This window comes from Copadichromis virginalis, linkage group LG1 (assembly GCF_057382275.1).
Source record: "Copadichromis virginalis isolate Kocher_CV1m ecotype Utaka linkage group LG1, C_Virginalis_male_GT1.1, whole genome shotgun sequence".
NCBI lineage: Eukaryota > Metazoa > Chordata > Actinopteri > Cichliformes > Cichlidae > Copadichromis > Copadichromis virginalis.
Genome location: NC_140618.1, coordinates 72,137 through 95,614, shown reverse-complemented (window position 1 = coordinate 95,614; position 23,478 = coordinate 72,137). Strand labels below are relative to the sequence as shown.

Sequence of the window (23,478 nt, the reverse complement as noted above, 5' to 3'; positions counted from 1 at the left end):
ACACACCAAATCCGGTCGTTGGTACTTGCTGGCTTGTGTAGCCACAAGATAACAAAGGCTCAACACTGCGCCCAGCATCCTGGAGCACTTCTGTTGTCTTTTGTACGTGTTTTGAGTTTTTATATGCTTCTGAGTTTTTATATGCTTCTGAGTTTTTACGTGCTTCGGAGTTTGTACGTGTTTTTACGTGTTTTGGAGTTTGTACGTGTTTTTACGTGTTTTGGAGTTTGTACATGCTTCAGAGTTCGTACGTGATTTGAAGTTTGTATGTGCTTTGTCTCTAGGGGCCACCGTAAATATACTTTTATTTATTCACTCCACATAAAATGTAATAAATAAATCATATAATACAAAAATCAACTATTCACATTTCAAGTTTTAACTATTTAAATTTCAGCTTTTTCCTTTCACAAATTTAAAGTGAAAAGAACACAAAACACTGCAAACCACAACACAATTAAATATAAATTATAATAATATGAAAACTAAAAGAACATGCATATTCTCTGTCATATGGACCTGCATGAATAAACTTTCTCAATCCTTTATCTCTTTCTTAAGGTCTTAAGTTTTGTTGTTTTTATGTTTTTATGTTTTACAAAAAAAAAACTTCACATTTTTTATATTTTTAAACGAAAGTGACATGCAAGGATATTTTTCTTTAGTGATGTTGCTTCAGCAATCTCAAATACTAATTATTCTGGGAATTTTTATGGTCAAACTATGTGATTTTCCAAATGTGTGTGTGTGTGGAGTAAAATGACCTTGTTCTTATGATGTTGTCACCGTGAATCATTTAGGATTAACAACACAAATTGTATCGATAGCAGAAACAGTCTTATAACTTATAATTCTCACACGTTACCGCTAGTTTTACAAACGCAGTCTTCTTCAGCTCTGTTTATGTAGCTTTTATGAAACTGATTTTCCATAGTACAAGTAGAATTTAATTTTTCTTTGCTCTCCAGTATAAATGCAATAATTTGCAGGCTTTTTACTGAAACTCTCACAATGCAACACTCAATGCTCAGAGCTTCATATATCAACAGCTCTGAAAATATCTTCTTTTTTAAAGTAATGTAGGACAGGATCTCTCACTCTCTGTGTCTCAAAAAAAACCCAACTAAACTGGCAATCACCACTAAACAAATGAAAGTAGTTTATGGCTTTTTTATCAGCTGCATTTCTTTCATTTATGTATTGATCCCATTGTTTATTGGTAATGCTTTTAGGTCACTGTTTTAGCATGTCTGCCTCACACTCCATTTAAACAGTTTAACAGATAGTGGGAGGAAGGTGGCATTGGAGTTTGTTGGGTGCTCCTTCTGAGACCGATCTGTTGCAGTCTGTTTGGCCACAGCTGTGGGTGCCTTCTTTGCTGATCGCTTTATTCTCTCTTCTAGCATACTCCTTAATCTTATCCAATTTCAGTTTATCCAACAACAGATGCAGCCTGTGATCCACTCATTTTAAGCATTCAACATAAGCAGCATGCCAAAATCCAAAACAAAGGCAACAGCAATTCCTTCAAACTCAGGTGAACGCCTGCAGAGCCACAGCACACACACACACCAAACCGAATAGCAAACGTAGCGGTGGGCGTGTCACAAAAACATCTTCTATGGTCAGAATCCAAACTGCGTTCAAACAAACAATACGCAGCACAAAAACACAGTTTACATACCACCGTCGTCTTCTCCTTATCTGTCAGACTAGCCGATTTTATGGGTGTCACTGTGCGCCAAAGCCGAGGACGCTCAGAATGATTCGGATTAAACTGTGTCAGTCGGAGCTTTTATGGAGTCTTACAGTAAACGGATTATTGCATTTAAAAGAACTGAGAGACTTCAATTTAATTTTGTTTATGCAGCGCCAAATCACAACATCAGTCACCTCAATGCGCTTTATACTTTAAGATCTACATACAGAGAAAAACCAACAATCATATGACCTCCTATGAGCACTTTGGCGACAGTGGGAAGGAAAAACTCCAGAACCAGGCTCAGGGCTTCTACTTTCCTTCAAAATAAAAGCTTCACATGAGTCTCGATAGCAAAAATCTGACCAGTGTTGGTGTTGCAGGGTCACACTCAGGCTGTGAGGAGTTTGGCCTTCAGTCCTGATGGGAAGTGGTTAGCTTCAGCGAGCGACGACTGCACCGTCAAGGTACGACCTGATCTGACGTCTCACCTTTAATGTAAAAAATATATTTTAAGGATTGTTTTTCCCGGTACTTACATGTTGTGGTAACTCTGACTCTGTAACAGTAGATGCTGAGAAACCTTCAGAGTAACTATAACCTGCAGGAGTTACACGATGCTGTGAATGTAAACTGTGAAGCAGAACATCAGCAGCAGGAAACTGTGCAGAAAGGCTGGAAGACGTTAAAATGTTCCAGCTGGTCCTGGTTCATGTTTGGTAGTCACGTGTTCCCATAAAATAAAACGAGCGATTGAATCGCAACATTTTTAGATTCTTCTACATTTTAAAATGGTTTTAAAAGGTCCGTCTGTTGAATCACTTCAGTGTTTTAGGATTTTTAAGATCCATCTTTTCTATTAAAATAGTTTTCAGGACACTTCTTGACCCAGGTTCAGTTACATTTATTTAAATAAAGTAATAAGCTGGTGATGTGTAACGACTCGTTAGGCTAACATTTCATCGATGTTTAGAATTAAGTTTCATTTCATTTGCAGCGGTCGGATGTTCGGGTGTTTGAGAGCATCTTGGGAATTTAAAAGTGTGAACATGATGTGTTTATTCTGTAAATGCTGTGAAAGCATCAAACCGGCAGCATCCTGTAATAAAATCGCTCATTCTGATTGGCTGAAGGAGGTGAGCTCTGCTCTCTTCCTGTTCGATGACCTCAGCCCTGTCCTCTTGTCTCCATCAGCTGTGGGACCTGGCTCAGGGGAAAACCATCACGGAATTCAAATCTCACACCGCCGCCGTCAACATCGTCCAGTTCCACCCCAACGAGTACCTGCTGGCCTCCGGAAGCTCCGACAGGTACGTCGCCGCAGGCCGAGCGCCCGAGACGCAGCAGCTCGGAGCTGAAGGAGCGACTCATGAGTGGAATCAGTGTTTGTGACACTTTGTGGCTCGTTTAGTTTTTCTGTTTCATGAAGCTCAGAGGCTGCGCGAGGTTGTCCTCTCTCTGTGCCGCCAAGATTTTATTTTGGTGCTGAGTTTGATTGTTTGTGGCATTTTTTTAAATGTAACATTTCTTTTAGTCTGAAATTCTTTTACTTTTTTTCACATACATGTCCTGTGTCTTCTACATGTCCTCTGCATGTGCCACTAAATCATACATTTATAACTAAAAGTAAACAGGAAATATAATATAAATATAATAAAATGGAAATAATAACTCATCCTTTCTCCAACACAACCAGCAAGTGCACTCAGTATTTAATCATTTCTTTATTTTTGCATATGAAGTATAAATAAGTATTCCAACATGAATCACTTAAATTGATTATTATGTTTAATTTGAGGACATCGACCTGGTGTTAGAGACAGTTTATAAGTTACACCAGCAAGCAAAGCTGTAGTTTGTGGCCTGATTTTCCGATTGTCATGTGATCGTGATGGAGCCGTTAAAGCTTTGAATGTGTCACTTCAAAGAAATGAGACATTTTGTAGGTTTTGGCCTGTTTTAGTGACAGAACAGGGAGCAGGGTCATTTTTATCTCAAACAGTTTATTGATGGAATAAATCTTACTCTCATTTATGAGAATAAGAAGTGACTCAAACACATACTTTCTTCAATTAATTATAAAAATGTCTTTAGCTTAGCTTGTAGTTAGAGCTGGGTTAGGCGACCCTAACCATCCCTCAGGTTCCTGGGGACTTCCCATGATGCACTGAGAGGTGCACTTTGCCCTCCACTCCCTCTTTTGTTCGTGTTTCGTTCCTCTTTTCTCTTTCTCCTCATTTACTGACTTGTCACTGCTGACCGTGGATCTGTTGGAGGTCTCTTCCTGTTCCTCAGCCGTGTTGTAGCGTCTTCACCTGACACTATAAAACACCTACAGGTGTCTCTAATGAGCTGCAGCTGTATGAACTCTGCATGTGCTTGCAGGACCATCAAGCTGTGGGATCTGGAGAAGTTTACGATGATCGGCTCGTTGGAGGGCGACACGACTCCGGTCAGGTGAGTTTTCCCCCGTTGCAGCAGGGTGTAACTGGAATGTGACCTCTGACCCCTGTCCCTGTGGTTTCAGGTGTATATGTTTTAGCCCAGATGGCTCCTGCCTGTACAGCGGCGCCACGGACTCGCTGCGGGTCTTCGGCTGGGAACCGGGCCGCTGCTTTGACGCGGTGCCGGTGAGCTGGGGAAAGGTGTCTGACCTCGCCATCTGCAACCAGCAGCTGGTGTGTAGCTCCGCCCACCGCTCAGTAACAGTACTGTGCAGAAGTTTTAGGTAATCTTAATCTTCCACCTTCTCCTCATGTCAGATCGGCGTGTCTCATCAGCTGTCGAGTGTGTCGTCCTACGTGGTCGATCTGAAGAGGGTAAAGAAGAGCGGTGGCGCCGTGATCCAGGGGATCATCCAGGACGACCAGCCGCTCACAGAGCCGAAGAAGGACCCCAAAGGAGCGGCACTGCGAAAGAACTACGAGAGACCCACGACCACCTGCAGATCGCAGAGGTACGGCACACTGAGAGACAGGAGAAAATACTCCAGATACTGCAAGTACTGACTCCTGGATTTAAAGTTTTATACATGAGCCACTGGTTTCATTCATCAAACACTCAGATCACATGTCATATATATATATATATATATATATAATAAATATATATATATAATAAATATATATATATATATATATATATATATATATATAAATATATATATATAATAAATATATATATATAATAAATATATATATATATAATAAATATATATATATATATATATATATATTTATTATATATATATATAATAAATATATATATATAATAAATATATATATATAATAAATATATATATATATAATAAATATATATATATATATATATATATATATATATATAATAATATATATATATAATAATATATATATATATATAAAATCTTATTTGACTTCAGTGGAAAAGTTTCGCTTCCAGATTCTTTAATAAAAGTAAATAAAGTAAAAAATTTGCAGTTTTTCTTCTAAAAACAAACAAACAAATGTTTGTGATGTCATCAGGTTGAAGCACCGTTCAGAGTCTGACAGGCGGAGCCCCGAAGGGGAGAGGCGGAGCCCTAGCGAGGACGAGGCGGACGAGAAGCTGTCGTCTGCTGAGATCCACAACGCCGAGGACTACAAGGCCATCTTCCAGCCAAAGAGCGCCATCTGTAGGTGGACCCGGAGCATCGCAGCTCAGATGTTGAATAACGAATACAGTTATACGTACATACAACGAGATCTGTGAAATATTGCTATTGAAAAGGACGCTGAGTTCATCTTTAATCAACACTGCACCAACAAAATCTGTGTTTAGTTTCCCCGAAAGCTTCTATTTCCTCACCTGTTGATCCACCTGCAGCATCGCCATCAGTTCTGCTCTGGCTGATTTTGAGAAGCAGGCCATATTTGAAAAGTGAGAGGAGTAAACATTACTCGCTGTAAGAGCCAAACAGGATGGGAGGATCTGATTGGTTCTTTGTGCCTTTTTAAAATATTCATCCTAATGAGGACAAAGACACTCTCGTCATTTCTTCTTTTGTTTTCATGTCGTCACATTTATTTTGCAGTCTGAGCTCCTCGTTCTCCTCTCTTCCAGCTCGCACTCCTCCTAAGATGTCGGAGCCTTTTCCCGCTCCTCCAGAGGACGGTGAGTCCAGCACAGCTTCACGTTTCTGTGAGACATCAGGAGACGACGCGCCTCCGACGTTTCAGTTTATAGATGAAACACGAACAATAAATCACGTGTTCGACAGTGAAAAACACACGACACAAAAACACACGACAGAGGTGTTTCAGCTCCTGTTTTGTGGTTACTGGGTCGTTTCCTGATGATTTCTTCTTCTGCTCAGAGTCCATTTTGGCGATCAGCCGGCAGCTGAAGGACATAAAGACTCATTTTCCTGATAAACAGCAGGTCAGTGAACGCAGCAGCCGTGTGTCTGTGTGGAAACATGGACGCCTTAGGACAGCGGACTATAAATGCAACGAACCTATCAGAGCTCAAATACCTGCTGTTTACAACAAAGTAGTCCTCCAGCCGCTCGGTTTTCTCTTTCTTTAGTTAAAGATTTTTCTTTGTCTTCAGAAAATCAGTTTAATTCAAAACCATCTAAAACCTTTAACAGCTGTGTGACTTTGGTCTGAGTGCGGTTATATGAGAGGTTTTATGAGTCTAAATTAACAACTAAAATGATGTGTGAGAAATTATTTTGTAATAAATGAAGGCCATCATTCTTCTTGTGGCTTCATCAACAGTGCTCCCTCTGATCTCTGCCACAACAGAAACCTTAGGACACGCAAGGACAATAATTTTACTGACAGTAGTACCATCAGTCACACCTAAAAGAAAGCAAGCACAGCTACACAGTAATTAGGCTCTATAATATTGATGCTAATTGACTGAGAAAGAGTTAGGTGTCAAAAGAGAGTGATATTATACCCCTTTCGTCAAACGCAGTGATTTATGACCCCCTTAATTGATTTATGACCCCTAATTAAATTATCCCCTAATTAAATTATTCATGAGCTCCGGAAGTAGGAAGTAATTAAATAATAAAAATATGATATTCATAAAAATATGATATTCATAAAAATATGATATTCATAAAAATATAATTGATTATTTAGAAAGTTTCTTATATATCAAAATAGCATTCTTTTATTTCTTTAAGCAATTAAATTTTTATTTTTATTTTTTTTTATGCTCAAAAAACGCCATCTGGTGGCGGGTCAGTGTGTGTGTGTGTGCGCGCGCGCGCGCCCGAGGCTGTGTGTCTGGGCGCGCGGGGTGCGCCCGTGTCTCCGGACCGTGCTCTCTCGGGCTCCGTGCTCATGTGTTTAAAAATGTATTAAACCATATTAAAATTGTTTAGTTAAACTTGTGCTTTTGTAACGTTCAGTATGGCCACAAACACATGCTATATGCCTTGGGGGAAAACTTTATTTAGATTTATATGCATTTGTAGATTTAGAATAAAACTCATACTCAGAAAAAATTCGCGATCCCCTAACCCTCCTTAGATACATAAGCAGGGAAAACTCCTTAAAAAACCCTCCGCTATTTCTCCAAAACCCTACAATAACTTGTTAGGGTACCCCCTCTATTCCCAAAACCTTATATTCGATAACAGGGAAAATCCTGAAAAAATCCTTAGTCTTTTTTCTGAAATTCAGCGCCCCGCGGCTCCCTTCATGCTCAGCCAAACAAAGCCAAAACTCCTTTTAAAAATTTCTCCGCGATTTCTCCAAAACCCCTAGAATAACTTGTTAGCTACCCCTCTATTCCCCAAAAAAAAGCGCTATAATCCAAAAACATTGGGAAAGCTCCTTACTCTTTTTTCTTCAAAAACTTGCCTCTTGCTAGCTACCTCTAAAATTCTACGCAGAGTCTAAGTTCTACCTCGCTCTTAATCGCACCGACCCGCAACAGCTTCCAGAGCACAATTTTTTCCTGCTTGTTCGCTCCCCGCTCTGGTCCCGAATGCGCTGCTTACCTCGTTTGAAAATTCCCCCCTTAGACCAACTCCGCCTCACTGCGCCCCGCTGCCAATCACATAACCCTTGCACCGCTCCCTTCGCACCCCGGTTAGCCAATCCGCTCCAGCTCTGATTTTACGATCTCCCGCTGATGTTAAGACTATCTTCGAACCCCAGAAGAGATCTGACTTCAGACGTATCAACAACTGGCGCCGCTCAGACTGCTTGCGAGTTCGCATAGGGAGCGGCCGATTTCAACAGCAACTTGCGTCTCTTTCCTTATCCGCATATCATTCGGTAAGTGTTAATCTTCCTCTCTAACTACATTTTTGCATTTTCCTTTTTACCATTCTGTCAATCCTTTCATTTAAAAAAATAAATAAATATCACAATGGTTTGTAACAGGTACAATACACCATCCATCCATCCATTCGCCTCCACTTATCCTTTTCTCAGGCTCGCGCGGTGCGCTGGAGCCTATCCCACGTACAATACACTTTAAAATATATATAAGCTCCACTTTTAACTCCCGTAAAAGTTTATACATTACATGTCTACATCACCTATCATGGCCTCATCGGGTATCTCATATCATCTTGTTATTGTTATGTTATGCTCCTTTGATATTTTGCTAGTTTGCGTGTTTTAAAACTCTTTTTGTTTTTCTTTATATTTTTAGACCCAGATGTGTTAACCTGATCCCTGCGAAACACCAGCTCTGCGTGGATTTTGACCGCGAGTGACCGGATGTTGTTTCCGGCCTGAGGTTGCCTGAAATGCCGTGAGGCTCGTTTGAAAGATTGCGCCCGAGACCAACTCCGCCTCCAAGGCATGCCTACCTTTAGCTGCCACCAGTGAGATATCAGAGCCGGGCTCCACATATCCAATCAGGAGCATGAGCAAGACAGCTTTTGCAGACTCTCCAGAAATATACAAGTCCTTACCAACTGCTCTGCAACCCAGTGTTTCTGGTCCCCTCACTAACATCGCTTTTTGAGATATTTTTTATGAACCACCAAAAAAGCAATTTTACCCCACAGACTGGGTCTGAGGGCAGCAGCGGGGACAAATGATTGTAATGAAGCGACGGACATTTCATGGCTGGTCTTGCATAATCGTGAGTTATTATGTCATATGGTGATAAGTACATAGTTTTGCAAGAGGCATACAAGCACTGTGGAAAAAGTAATCATAAAACTGTTTTTGTGAACACCCTACGTTATGCTTTAAAAAATGTGATACATGTAATGTGATCATCAAAGAACATGATTTTTAAAAAAAAAAAAACTTTTATTCTTATGCTTTTAAAGTATGTCAGATTATCTTAAAACACTTATTTGTATGTTATAATGTTTTTCTTACACCATGTGTAATTTTTATAGACACCTTATTCATTGTATCAATGTGTAATTATGTATCTTTGATAAATAAATAAAATATTTAATCTTGTATTTGTGTACTTTCTGGTGATTCAATAAAAAATTAGTCACATATCGCTCTGATAAACACAGATGGCTGAAAGAAATGTTTGATGGAACAAAGGAAACAAGTGTCTTGCTGCTAAACTTTTAAGTCACCATGGTTTAAATGAGAAAGTCTGTATGTAAAACATGAAAAACTCCAAACCCGGTTTAACTACAAAGGTGTACTCATTTCTTTGTAATGGTACTTTACTGTTCCAATGAAACAAAAAGAAAATCTCATTTTTAAAGTACATTTTTCGGCCATCCTGACCTATTTTCAGGGGCAAGAATGTTGATGTTAGACTGTGTTTTAAATCAGGTTGTGATCTTAAACTAACTATCACAGCACTGATTTCAGTTGTAATGTCAATTAGAATCCCAATTTGGCTTTTCTCCAGTCAGTGTTATGGTGAAATTTAACTTGTTCTTTTGTGTAATTGCACATGGCCCAGCAAAGGACCCCTTAGTAAACTGTACAGCATAAGTTTTCAATTCACTTTTGTCAGAAAACTTCACAGTATGAGAAGTTACAGCACAGTTTCTCCAAACGTGTGGTTCTTTTTCAGCCAGCGTGCTTTTAGAGCATCTACATTAGCTCATGTAGTAAAAGTACAATCAGTAAGTGTACTTTAACATTTGAGATTCCGAGTCACTCTTGCTTAGATCATGTGAACTATATCATGAACCTTTTTTTGTATAATGCATCAAACGTGTTCAAATCAGTTTATTTTCAATTTATTTTAACTAGAGACAAGCAACTCCTTTTTAGCTTCTGTTATGTATTTACCTCTCACACCTTAATCTAGATGTTAGTGTTCTCAGAGTTAACATGTCTCATGTTGCCATGTTGTATTTCTAATACCCAGCCTCAGTGTTCGCCCTGTTGACCCTCAAATCCAAACACCAATGATCTAGATATTCACAACATTCATAAGGAGATTCTTAAGGTCTTAAGTTTTGTTGTTTTTATGTTTTTATGTTTTACAAAAAAAAAACTTCACATTTTTTATATTTTTAAACGAAAGTGACATGCAAGGATATTTTTCTTTAGTGATGTTGCTTCAGCAATCTCAAATACTAATTATTCTGGGAATTTTTATGGTCAAACTATGTGATTTTCCAAATGTGTGTGTGTGTGGAGTAAAATGACCTTGTTCTTATGATGTTGTCACCGTGAATCATTTAGGATTAACAACACAAATTGTATCGATAGCAGAAACAGTCTTATAACTTATAATTCTCACACGTTACCGCTAGTTTTACAAACGCAGTCTTCTTCAGCTCTGTTTATGTAGCTTTTATGAAACTGATTTTCCATAGTACAAGTAGAATTTAATTTTTCTTTGCTCTCCAGTATAAATGCAATAATTTGCAGGCTTTTTACTGAAACTCTCACAATGCAACACTCAATGCTCAGAGCTTCATATATCAACAGCTCTGAAAATATCTTCTTTTTTAAAGTAATGTAGGACAGGATCTCTCACTCTCTGTGTCTCAAAAAAAACCCAACTAAACTGGCAATCACCACTAAACAAATGAAAGTAGTTTATGGCTTTTTTATCAGCTGCATTTCTTTCATTTATGTATTGATCCCATTGTTTATTGGTAATGCTTTTAGGTCACTGTTTTAGCATGTCTGCCTCACACTCCATTTAAACAGTTTAACAGATAGTGGGAGGAAGGTGGCATTGGAGTTTGTTGGGTGCTCCTTCTGAGACCGATCTGTTGCAGTCTGTTTGGCCACAGCTGTGGGTGCCTTCTTTGCTGATCGCTTTATTCTCTCTTCTAGCATACTCCTTAATCTTATCCAATTTCAGTTTATCCAACAACAGATGCAGCCTGTGATCCACTCATTTTAAGCATTCAACATAAGCAGCATGCCAAAATCCAAAACAAAGGCAACAGCAATTCCTTCAAACTCAGGTGAACGCCTACAGCACACACACACACCAAACCGAATAGCAAACGTAGCGGTGGGCGTGTCACAAAAACATCTTCTATGGTCAGAATCCAAACTGCGTTCAAACAAACAATACGCAGCACAAAAACACAGTTTACATACCACCGTCGTCTTCTCCTTATCTGTCAGACTAGCCGATTTTATGGGTGTAGTGTAGTGATGGGATTTCCGGCTCTTTTTAGAGATCCGGCTCTTTCGGTTCGGCTCACTAAAAAGAGCCGGCTCTTTCGGCTCCGAACCGGCTCTTCAGGTTGTTTTGTTGCTTTAATTAATTTATTATTAACAATAATATAAAATTATGCACAAAAGGAATTACTAACATAAAAACAAGTGGTTTTATTTATATATGTTTATATATAAATATATGCGGTGGCCCCTAGAGACAAAACACGTACAAACTCCAAAACACATTTCTAGCATGAACTGAACTTCCAAAGCAGAGCTACTAGATCACTTAAATTACACAATTGAAAGCATGTGTGTATTGTTTGTGTATTTATACACAGGCACTCATATATATATTCAAATAATTTAAAAAAAAGTTCATTTACCTGTTATTACCACACACCAAATCCGGTCGTTGGTACTTGCTGGCTTGTGTAGCCACAAGATAACAAAGGCTCAACACTGCGCCCAGCATCCTGGAGCACTTCTGTTGTCTTTTGTACGTGTTTTGAGTTTTTATATGCTTCTGAGTTTTTATATGCTTCTGAGTTTTTACGTGCTTCGGAGTTTGTACGTGTTTTTACGTGTTTTGGAGTTTGTACGTGTTTTTACGTGTTTTGGAGTTTGTACATGCTTCAGAGTTCGTACGTGATTTGAAGTTTGTATGTGCTTTGTCTCTAGGGGCCACCGTAAATATACTTTTATTTATTCACTCCACATAAAATGTAATAAATAAATCATATAATACAAAAATCAACTATTCACATTTCAAGTTTTAACTATTTAAATTTCAGCTTTTTCCTTTCACAAATTTAAAGTGAAAAGAACACAAAACACTGCAAACCACAACACAATTAAATATAAATTATAATAATATGAAAACTAAAAGAACATGCATATTCTCTGTCATATGGACCTGCATGAATAAACTTTCTCAATCCTTTATCTCTTTCTTAAGGTCTTAAGTTTTGTTGTTTTTATGTTTTTATGTTTTACAAAAAAAAAACTTCACATTTTTTATATTTTTAAACGAAAGTGACATGCAAGGATATTTTTCTTTAGTGATGTTGCTTCAGCAATCTCAAATACTAATTATTCTGGGAATTTTTATGGTCAAACTATGTGATTTTCCAAATGTGTGTGTGTGTGGAGTAAAATGACCTTGTTCTTATGATGTTGTCACCGTGAATCATTTAGGATTAACAACACAAATTGTATCGATAGCAGAAACAGTCTTATAACTTATAATTCTCACACGTTACCGCTAGTTTTACAAACGCAGTCTTCTTCAGCTCTGTTTATGTAGCTTTTATGAAACTGATTTTCCATAGTACAAGTAGAATTTAATTTTTCTTTGCTCTCCAGTATAAATGCAATAATTTGCAGGCTTTTTACTGAAACTCTCACAATGCAACACTCAATGCTCAGAGCTTCATATATCAACAGCTCTGAAAATATCTTCTTTTTTAAAGTAATGTAGGACAGGATCTCTCACTCTCTGTGTCTCAAAAAAAACCCAACTAAACTGGCAATCACCACTAAACAAATGAAAGTAGTTTATGGCTTTTTTATCAGCTGCATTTCTTTCATTTATGTATTGATCCCATTGTTTATTGGTAATGCTTTTAGGTCACTGTTTTAGCATGTCTGCCTCACACTCCATTTAAACAGTTTAACAGATAGTGGGAGGAAGGTGGCATTGGAGTTTGTTGGGTGCTCCTTCTGAGACCGATCTGTTGCAGTCTGTTTGGCCACAGCTGTGGGTGCCTTCTTTGCTGATCGCTTTATTCTCTCTTCTAGCATACTCCTTAATCTTATCCAATTTCAGTTTATCCAACAACAGATGCAGCCTGTGATCCACTCATTTTAAGCATTCAACATAAGCAGCATGCCAAAATCCAAAACAAAGGCAACAGCAATTCCTTCAAACTCAGGTGAACGCCTGCAGAGCCACAGCACACACACACACCAAACCGAATAGCAAACGTAGCGGTGGGCGTGTCACAAAAACATCTTCTATGGTCAGAATCCAAACTGCGTTCAAACAAACAATACGCAGCACAAAAACACAGTTTACATACCACCGTCGTCTTCTCCTTATCTGTCAGACTAGCCGATTTTATGGGTGTCACTGTGCGCCAAAGCCGAGGACGCTCAGAATGATTCGGATTAAACTGTGTCAGTCGGAGCTTTTATGGAGTCTTACAGTAAACGGATTATTGCATTTAAAAGAACTGAGAGACTTCAATTTAATTTTGTTTATGCAGCGCCAAATCACAACATCAGTCACCTCAATGCGCTTTATACTTTAAGATCTACATACAGAGAAAAACCAACAATCATATGACCTCCTATGAGCACTTTGGCGACAGTGGGAAGGAAAAACTCCAGAACCAGGCTCAGGGCTTCTACTTTCCTTCAAAATAAAAGCTTCACATGAGTCTCGATAGCAAAAATCTGACCAGTGTTGGTGTTGCAGGGTCACACTCAGGCTGTGAGGAGTTTGGCCTTCAGTCCTGATGGGAAGTGGTTAGCTTCAGCGAGCGACGACTGCACCGTCAAGGTACGACCTGATCTGACGTCTCACCTTTAATGTAAAAAATATATTTTAAGGATTGTTTTTCCCGGTACTTACATGTTGTGGTAACTCTGACTCTGTAACAGTAGATGCTGAGAAACCTTCAGAGTAACTATAACCTGCAGGAGTTACACGATGCTGTGAATGTAAACTGTGAAGCAGAACATCAGCAGCAGGAAACTGTGCAGAAAGGCTGGAAGACGTTAAAATGTTCCAGCTGGTCCTGGTTCATGTTTGGTAGTCACGTGTTCCCATAAAATAAAACGAGCGATTGAATCGCAACATTTTTAGATTCTTCTACATTTTAAAATGGTTTTAAAAGGTCCGTCTGTTGAATCACTTCAGTGTTTTAGGATTTTTAAGATCCATCTTTTCTATTAAAATAGTTTTCAGGACACTTCTTGACCCAGGTTCAGTTACATTTATTTAAATAAAGTAATAAGCTGGTGATGTGTAACGACTCGTTAGGCTAACATTTCATCGATGTTTAGAATTAAGTTTCATTTCATTTGCAGCGGTCGGATGTTCGGGTGTTTGAGAGCATCTTGGGAATTTAAAAGTGTGAACATGATGTGTTTATTCTGTAAATGCTGTGAAAGCATCAAACCGGCAGCATCCTGTAATAAAATCGCTCATTCTGATTGGCTGAAGGAGGTGAGCTCTGCTCTCTTCCTGTTCGATGACCTCAGCCCTGTCCTCTTGTCTCCATCAGCTGTGGGACCTGGCTCAGGGGAAAACCATCACGGAATTCAAATCTCACACCGCCGCCGTCAACATCGTCCAGTTCCACCCCAACGAGTACCTGCTGGCCTCCGGAAGCTCCGACAGGTACGTCGCCGCAGGCCGAGCGCCCGAGACGCAGCAGCTCGGAGCTGAAGGAGCGACTCATGAGTGGAATCAGTGTTTGTGACACTTTGTGGCTCGTTTAGTTTTTCTGTTTCATGAAGCTCAGAGGCTGCGCGAGGTTGTCCTCTCTCTGTGCCGCCAAGATTTTATTTTGGTGCTGAGTTTGATTGTTTGTGGCATTTTTTTAAATGTAACATTTCTTTTAGTCTGAAATTCTTTTACTTTTTTTCACATACATGTCCTGTGTCTTCTACATGTCCTCTGCATGTGCCACTAAATCATACATTTATAACTAAAAGTAAACAGGAAATATAATATAAATATAATAAAATGGAAATAATAACTCATCCTTTCTCCAACACAACCAGCAAGTGCACTCAGTATTTAATCATTTCTTTATTTTTGCATATGAAGTATAAATAAGTATTCCAACATGAATCACTTAAATTGATTATTATGTTTAATTTGAGGACATCGACCTGGTGTTAGAGACAGTTTATAAGTTACACCAGCAAGCAAAGCTGTAGTTTGTGGCCTGATTTTCCGATTGTCATGTGATCGTGATGGAGCCGTTAAAGCTTTGAATGTGTCACTTCAAAGAAATGAGACATTTTGTAGGTTTTGGCCTGTTTTAGTGACAGAACAGGGAGCAGGGTCATTTTTATCTCAAACAGTTTATTGATGGAATAAATCTTACTCTCATTTATGAGAATAAGAAGTGACTCAAACACATACTTTCTTCAATTAATTATAAAAATGTCTTTAGCTTAGCTTGTAGTTAGAGCTGGGTTAGGCGACCCTAACCATCCCTCAGGTTCCTGGGGACTTCCCATGATGCACTGAGAGGTGCACTTTGCCCTCCACTCCCTCTTTTGTTCGTGTTTCGTTCCTCTTTTCTCTTTCTCCTCATTTACTGACTTGTCACTGCTGACCGTGGATCTGTTGGAGGTCTCTTCCTGTTCCTCAGCCGTGTTGTAGCGTCTTCACCTGACACTATAAAACACCTACAGGTGTCTCTAATGAGCTGCAGCTGTATGAACTCTGCATGTGCTTGCAGGACCATCAAGCTGTGGGATCTGGAGAAGTTTACGATGATCGGCTCGTTGGAGGGCGACACGACTCCGGTCAGGTGAGTTTTTCCCCGTTGCAGCAGGGTGTAACTGGAATGTGACCTCTGACCCCTGTCCCTGTGGTTTCAGGTGTATATGTTTTAGCCCAGATGGCTCCTGCCTGTACAGCGGCGCCACGGACTCGCTGCGGGTCTTCGGCTGGGAACCGGACCGCTGCTTTGACGCGGTGCCGGTGAGCTGGGGAAAGGTGTCTGACCTCGCCATCTGCAACCAGCAGCTGGTGTGTAGCTCCGCCCACCGCTCAGTAACAGTACTGTGCAGAAGTTTTAGGTAATCTTAATCTTCCACCTTCTCCTCATGTCAGATCGGCGTGTCTCATCAGCTGTCGAGTGTGTCGTCCTACGTGGTCGATCTGAAGAGGGTAAAGAAGAGCGGTGGCGCCGTGATCCAGGGGATCATCCAGGACGACCAGCCGCTCACAGAGCCGAAGAAGGACCCCAAAGGAGCGGCACTGCGAAAGAACTACGAGAGACCCACGACCACCTGCAGATCGCAGAGGTACGGCACACTGAGAGACAGGAGAAAATACTCCAGATACTGCAAGTACTGACTCCTGGATTTAAAGTTTTATACATGAGCCACTGGTTTCATTCATCAAACACTCAGATCACATGTCATATATATATATATATATATATATATATATATATATATATATATATATATATATATATATATATATATATATATATATATATATATATATATGTAATAAATATATATATATATATATATATATAATAAATATATATATATATATATATATATATATATATATAAAATCTTATTTGACTTCAGTGGAAAAGTTTCGCTTCCAGATTCTTTAATAAAAGTAAATAAAGTAAAAAATTTGCAGTTTTTCTTCTAAAAACAAACAAACAAATGTTTGTGATGTCATCAGGTTGAAGCACCGTTCAGAGTCTGACAGGCGGAGCCCCGAAGGGGAGAGGCGGAGCCCTAGCGAGGACGAGGCGGACGAGAAGCTGTCGTCTGCTGAGATCCACAACGCCGAGGACTACAAGGCCATCTTCCAGCCAAAGAGCGCCATCTGTAGGTGGACCCGGAGCATCGCAGCTCAGATGTTGAATAACGAATACAGTTATACGTACATACAACGAGATCTGTGAAATATTGCTATTGAAAAGGACGCTGAGTTCATCTTTAATCAACACTGCACCAACAAAATCTGTGTTTAGTTTCCCCGAAAGCTTCTATTTCCTCACCTGTTGATCCACCTGCAGCATCGCCATCAGTTCTGCTCTGGCTGATTTTGAGAAGCAGGCCATATTTGAAAAGTGAGAGGAGTAAACATTACTCGCTGTAAGAGCCAAACAGGATGGGAGGATCTGATTGGTTCTTTGTGCCTTTTTAAAATATTCATCCTAATGAGGACAAAGACACTCTCGTCATTTCTTCTTTTGTTTTCATGTCGTCACATTTATTTTGCAGTCTGAGCTCCTCGTTCTCCTCTCTTCCAGCTCGCACTCCTCCTAAGATGTCGGAGCCTTTTCCCGCTCCTCCAGAGGACGGTGAGTCCAGCACAGCTTCACGTTTCTGTGAGACATCAGGAGACGACGCGCCTCCGACGTTTCAGTTTATAGATGAAACACGAACAATAAATCACGTGTTCGACAGTGAAAAACACACGACACAAAAACACACGACAGAGGTGTTTCAGCTCCTGTTTTGTGGTTACTGGGTCGTTTCCTGATGATTTCTTCTTCTGCTCAGAGTCCATTTTGGCGATCAGCCGGCAGCTGAAGGACATAAAGACTCATTTTCCTGATAAACAGCAGGTCAGTGAACGCAGCAGCCGTGTGTCTGTGTGGAAACATGGACGCCTTAGGACAGCGGACTATAAATGCAACGAACCTATCAGAGCTCAAATACCTGCTGTTTACAACAAAGTAGTCCTCCAGCCGCTCGGTTTTCTCTTTCTTTAGTTAAAGATTTTTCTTTGTCTTCAGAAAATCAGTTTAATTCAAAACCATCTAAAACCTTTAACAGCTGTGTGACTTTGGTCTGAGTGCGGTTATATGAGAGGTTTTATGAGTCTAAATTAACAACTAAAATGATGTGTGAGAAATTATTTTGTAATAAATGAAGGCCATCATTCTTCTTGTGGCTTCATCAACAGTGCTCCCTCTGATCTCTGCCACAACAGAAACCTTAGGACACGCAAGGACAATAATTTTACTGACAGTAGTACCATCAGTCACACCTAAAAGAAAGCAAGCACAGCTACACAGTAATTAGGCTCTATAATATTGATGCTAATTGACTGAGAAAGAGTTAGGTGTCAAAAGAGAGTGATATTATACCCCTTTCGTCAAACGCAGTGATTTATGACCCCCTTAATTGATTTATGACCCCTAATTAAATTATCCCCTAATTAAATTATTCATGAGCTCCGGAAGTAGGAAGTAATTAAATAATAAAAATATGATATTCATAAAAATATGATATTCATAAAAATATGATATTCATAAAAATATAATTGATTATTTAGAAAGTTTCTTATATATCAAAATAGCATTCTTTTATTTCTTTAAGCAATTAAATTTTTATTTTTATTTTTTTTTATGCTCAAAAAACGCCATCTGGTGGCGGGTCAGTGTGTGTGTGTGTGCGCGCGCGCGCGCCCGAGGCTGTGTGTCTGGGCGCGCGGGGTGCGCCCGTGTCTCCGGACCGTGCTCTCTCGGGCTCCGTGCTCATGTGTTTAAAAATGTATTAAACCATATTAAAATTGTTTAGTTAAACTTGTGCTTTTGTAACGTTCAGTATGGCCACAAACACATGCTATATGCCTTGGGGGAAAACTTTATTTAGATTTATATGCATTTGTAGATTTAGAATAAAACTCATACTCAGAAAAAATTCGCGATCCCCTAACCCTCCTTAGATACATAAGCAGGGAAAACTCCTTAAAAAACCCTCCGCTATTTCTCCAAAACCCTACAATAACTTGTTAGGGTACCCCCTCTATTCCCAAAACCTTATATTCGATAACAGGGAAAATCCTGAAAAAATCCTTAGTCTTTTTTCTGAAATTCAGCGCCCCGCGGCTCCCTTCATGCTCAGCCAAACAAAGCCAAAACTCCTTTTAAAAATTTCTCCGCGATTTCTCCAAAACCCCTAGAATAACTTGTTAGCTACCCCTCTATTCCCCAAAAAAAAGCGCTATAATCCAAAAACATTGGGAAAGCTCCTTACTCTTTTTTTCTTCAAAAACTTGCCTCTTGCTAGCTACCTCTAAAATTCTACGCAGAGTCTAAGTTCTACCTCGCTCTTAATCGCACCGACCCGCAACAGCTTCCAGAGCACAATTTTTTCCTGCTTGTTCGCTCCCCGCTCTGGTCCCGAATGCGCTGCTTACCTCGTTTGAAAATTCCCCCCTTAGACCAACTCCGCCTCACTGCGCCCCGCTGCCAATCACATAACCCTTGCACCGCTCCCTTCGCACCCCGGTTAGCCAATCCGCTCCAGCTCTGATTTTACGATCTCCCGCTGATGTTAAGACTATCTTCGAACCCCAGAAGAGATCTGACTTCAGACGTATCAACAACTGGCGCCGCTCAGACTGCTTGCGAGTTCGCATAGGGAGCGGCCGATTTCAACAGCAACTTGCGTCTCTTTCCTTATCCGCATATCATTCGGTAAGTGTTAATCTTCCTCTCTAACTACATTTTTGCATTTTCCTTTTTACCATTCTGTCAATCCTTTCATTTAAAAAAATAAATAAATATCACAATGGTTTGTAACAGGTACAATACACCATCCATCCATCCATTCGCCTCCACTTATCCTTTTCTCAGGCTCGCGCGGTGCGCTGGAGCCTATCCCACGTACAATACACTTTAAAATATATATAAGCTCCACTTTTAACTCCCGTAAAAGTTTATACATTACATGTCTACATCACCTATCATGGCCTCATCGGGTATCTCATATCATCTTGTTATTGTTATGTTATGCTCCTTTGATATTTTGCTAGTTTGCGTGTTTTAAAACTCTTTTTGTTTTTCTTTATATTTTTAGACCCAGATGTGTTAACCTGATCCCTGCGAAACACCAGCTCTGCGTGGATTTTGACCGCGAGTGACCGGATGTTGTTTCCGGCCTGAGGTTGCCTGAAATGCCGTGAGGCTCGTTTGAAAGATTGCGCCCGAGACCAACTCCGCCTCCAAGGCATGCCTACCTTTAGCTGCCACCAGTGAGATATCAGAGCCGGGCTCCACATATCCAATCAGGAGCATGAGCAAGACAGCTTTTGCAGACTCTCCAGAAATATACAAGTCCTTACCAACTGCTCTGCAACCCAGTGTTTCTGGTCCCCTCACTAACATCGCTTTTTGAGATATTTTTTATGAACCACCAAAAAAGCAATTTTACCCCACAGACTGGGTCTGAGGGCAGCAGCGGGGACAAATGATTGTAATGAAGCGACGGACATTTCATGGCTGGTCTTGCATAATCGTGAGTTATTATGTCATATGGTGATAAGTACATAGTTTTGCAAGAGGCATACAAGCACTGTGGAAAAAGTAATCATAAAACTGTTTTTGTGAACACCCTACGTTATGCTTTAAAAAATGTGATACATGTAATGTGATCATCAAAGAACATGATTTTTAAAAAAAAAAAAACTTTTATTCTTATGCTTTTAAAGTATGTCAGATTATCTTAAAACACTTATTTGTATGTTATAATGTTTTTCTTACACCATGTGTAATTTTTATAGACACCTTATTCATTGTATCAATGTGTAATTATGTATCTTTGATAAATAAATAAAATATTTAATCTTGTATTTGTGTACTTTCTGGTGATTCAATAAAAAATTAGTCACATATCGCTCTGATAAACACAGATGGCTGAAAGAAATGTTTGATGGAACAAAGGAAACAAGTGTCTTGCTGCTAAACTTTTAAGTCACCATGGTTTAAATGAGAAAGTCTGTATGTAAAACATGAAAAACTCCAAACCCGGTTTAACTACAAAGGTGTACTCATTTCTTTGTAATGGTACTTTACTGTTCCAATGAAACAAAAAGAAAATCTCATTTTTAAAGTACATTTTTCGGCCATCCTGACCTATTTTCAGGGGCAAGAATGTTGATGTTAGACTGTGTTTTAAATCAGGTTGTGATCTTAAACTAACTATCACAGCACTGATTTCAGTTGTAATGTCAATTAGAATCCCAATTTGGCTTTTCTCCAGTCAGTGTTATGGTGAAATTTAACTTGTTCTTTTGTGTAATTGCACATGGCCCAGCAAAGGACCCCTTAGTAAACTGTACAGCATAAGTTTTCAATTCACTTTTGTCAGAAAACTTCACAGTATGAGAAGTTACAGCACAGTTTCTCCAAACGTGTGGTTCTTTTTCAGCCAGCGTGCTTTTAGAGCATCTACATTAGCTCATGTAGTAAAAGTACAATCAGTAAGTGTACTTTAACATTTGAGATTCCGAGTCACTCTTGCTTAGATCATGTGAACTATATCATGAACCTTTTTTTGTATAATGCATCAAACGTGTTCAAATCAGTTTATTTTCAATTTATTTTAACTAGAGACAAGCAACTCCTTTTTAGCTTCTGTTATGTATTTACCTCTCACACCTTAATCTAGATGTTAGTGTTCTCAGAGTTAACATGTCTCATGTTGCCATGTTGTATTTCTAATACCCAGCCTCAGTGTTCGCCCTGTTGACCCTCAAATCCAAACACCAATGATCTAGATATTCACAACATTCATAAGGAGATTCTTAAGGTCTTAAGTTTTGTTGTTTTTATGTTTTTATGTTTTACAAAAAAAAAACTTCACATTTTTTATATTTTTAAACGAAAGTGACATGCAAGGATATTTTTCTTTAGTGATGTTGCTTCAGCAATCTCAAATACTAATTATTCTGGGAATTTTTATGGTCAAACTATGTGATTTTCCAAATGTGTGTGTGTGTGGAGTAAAATGACCTTGTTCTTATGATGTTGTCACCGTGAATCATTTAGGATTAACAACACAAATTGTATCGATAGCAGAAACAGTCTTATAACTTATAATTCTCACACGTTACCGCTAGTTTTACAAACGCAGTCTTCTTCAGCTCTGTTTATGTAGCTTTTATGAAACTGATTTTCCATAGTACAAGTAGAATTTAATTTTTCTTTGCTCTCCAGTATAAATGCAATAATTTGCAGGCTTTTTACTGAAACTCTCACAATGCAACACTCAATGCTCAGAGCTTCATATATCAACAGCTCTGAAAATATCTTCTTTTTTAAAGTAATGTAGGACAGGATCTCTCACTCTCTGTGTCTCAAAAAAAACCCAACTAAACTGGCAATCACCACTAAACAAATGAAAGTAGTTTATGGCTTTTTTATCAGCTGCATTTCTTTCATTTATGTATTGATCCCATTGTTTATTGGTAATGCTTTTAGGTCACTGTTTTAGCATGTCTGCCTCACACTCCATTTAAACAGTTTAACAGATAGAGGTGGCATTGGAGTTTGTTGGGTGCTCCTTCTGAGACCGATCTGTTGCAGTCTGTTTGGCCACAGCTGTGGGTGCCTTCTTTGCTGATCGCTTTATTCTCTCTTCTAGCATACTCCTTAATCTTATCCAATTTCAGTTTATCCAACAACAGATGCAGCCTGTGATCCACTCATTTTAAGCATTCAACATAAGCAGCATGCCAAAATCCAAAACAAAGGCAACAGCAATTCCTTCAAACTCAGGTGAACGCCTGCAGAGCCACAGCACACACACACACCAAACCGAATAGCAAACGTAGCGGTGGGCGTGTCACAAAAACATCTTCTATGGTCAGAATCCAAACTGCGTTCAAACAAACAATACGCAGCACAAAAACACAGTTTACATACCACCGTCGTCTTCTCCTTATCTGTCAGACTAGCCGATTTTATGGGTGTAGTGTAGTGATGGGATTTCCGGCTCTTTTTAGAGATCCGGCTCTTTCGGTTCGGCTCACTAAAAAGAGCCGGCTCTTTCGGCTCCGAACCGGCTCTTCAGGTTGTTTTGTTGCTTTAATTAATTTATTATTAACAATAATATAAAATTATGCACAAAAGGAATTACTAACATAAAAACAAGTGGTTTTATTTATATATGTTTATATATAAATATATGCGGTGGCCCCTAGAGACAAAACACGTACAAACTCCAAAACACATTTCTAGCATGAACTGAACTTCCAAAGCAGAGCTACTAGATCACTTAAATTACACAATTGAAAGCATGTGTGTATTGTTTGTGTATTTATACACAGGCACTCATATATATATTCAAATAATTTAAAAAAAAGTTCATTTACCTGTTATTACCACACACCAAATCCGGTCGTTGGTACTTGCTGGCTTGTGTAGCCACAAGATAACAAAGGCTCAACACTGCGCCCAGCATCCTGGAGCACTTCTGTTGTCTTTTGTACGTGTTTTGAGTTTTTATATGCTTCTGAGTTTTTATATGCTTCTGAGTTTTTACGTGCTTCGGAGTTTGTACGTGTTTTTACGTGTTTTGGAGTTTGTACGTGTTTTTACGTGTTTTGGAGTTTGTACATGCTTCAGAGTTCGTACGTGATTTGAAGTTTGTATGTGCTTTGTCTCTAGGGGCCACCGTAAATATACTTTTATTTATTCACTCCACATAAAATGTAAT

The 23,478-nt window shown here is 39.2% G+C and overlaps 1 protein-coding gene across 1 annotated transcript; it reads left to right on the top strand.

The window, feature by feature from the left end:
* Positions 1 to 1,491: 1,491 nt before the first annotated feature.
* LOC146718025 (uncharacterized) lies at positions 1,492 to 20,609 on the top strand. Its single transcript, XM_085464538.1, has 18 exons — positions 1,492 to 1,537; positions 2,069 to 2,166; positions 2,894 to 3,009; positions 4,085 to 4,156; positions 4,227 to 4,377; positions 4,462 to 4,655; positions 5,203 to 5,351; positions 5,780 to 5,830; positions 6,033 to 6,097; positions 13,727 to 13,810; positions 14,538 to 14,653; positions 15,729 to 15,800; positions 15,871 to 16,021; positions 16,106 to 16,299; positions 16,703 to 16,851; positions 17,280 to 17,330; positions 17,533 to 17,597; positions 19,320 to 20,609. The coding sequence occupies exons 1-18, from the start codon at positions 1,492 to 1,494 to the stop codon at positions 19,479 to 19,481; spliced, it is 1,986 nt and encodes a 661-aa protein (XP_085320664.1). The 3' UTR covers positions 19,482 to 20,609.
* Positions 20,610 to 23,478: the final 2,869 nt, after the last annotated feature.

Excerpts from the sequence above, each read along its gene's own strand:
- LOC146718025 (XM_085464538.1), top strand. The coding sequence starts at position 1,492 with ATGCCAAAATCCAAAACAAAGGCAACAGCAATTCCTTCAAACTCAG. Across the intron at positions 16,022-16,105 it reads CCATCTGCAACCAGCAGCTG|ATCGGCGTGTCTCATCAGCT; the intron begins GTGTGTAGCTCC and ends TCCTCATGTCAG. Across the intron at positions 16,300-16,702 it reads ACCACCTGCAGATCGCAGAG|GTTGAAGCACCGTTCAGAGT; the intron begins GTACGGCACACT and ends TGATGTCATCAG.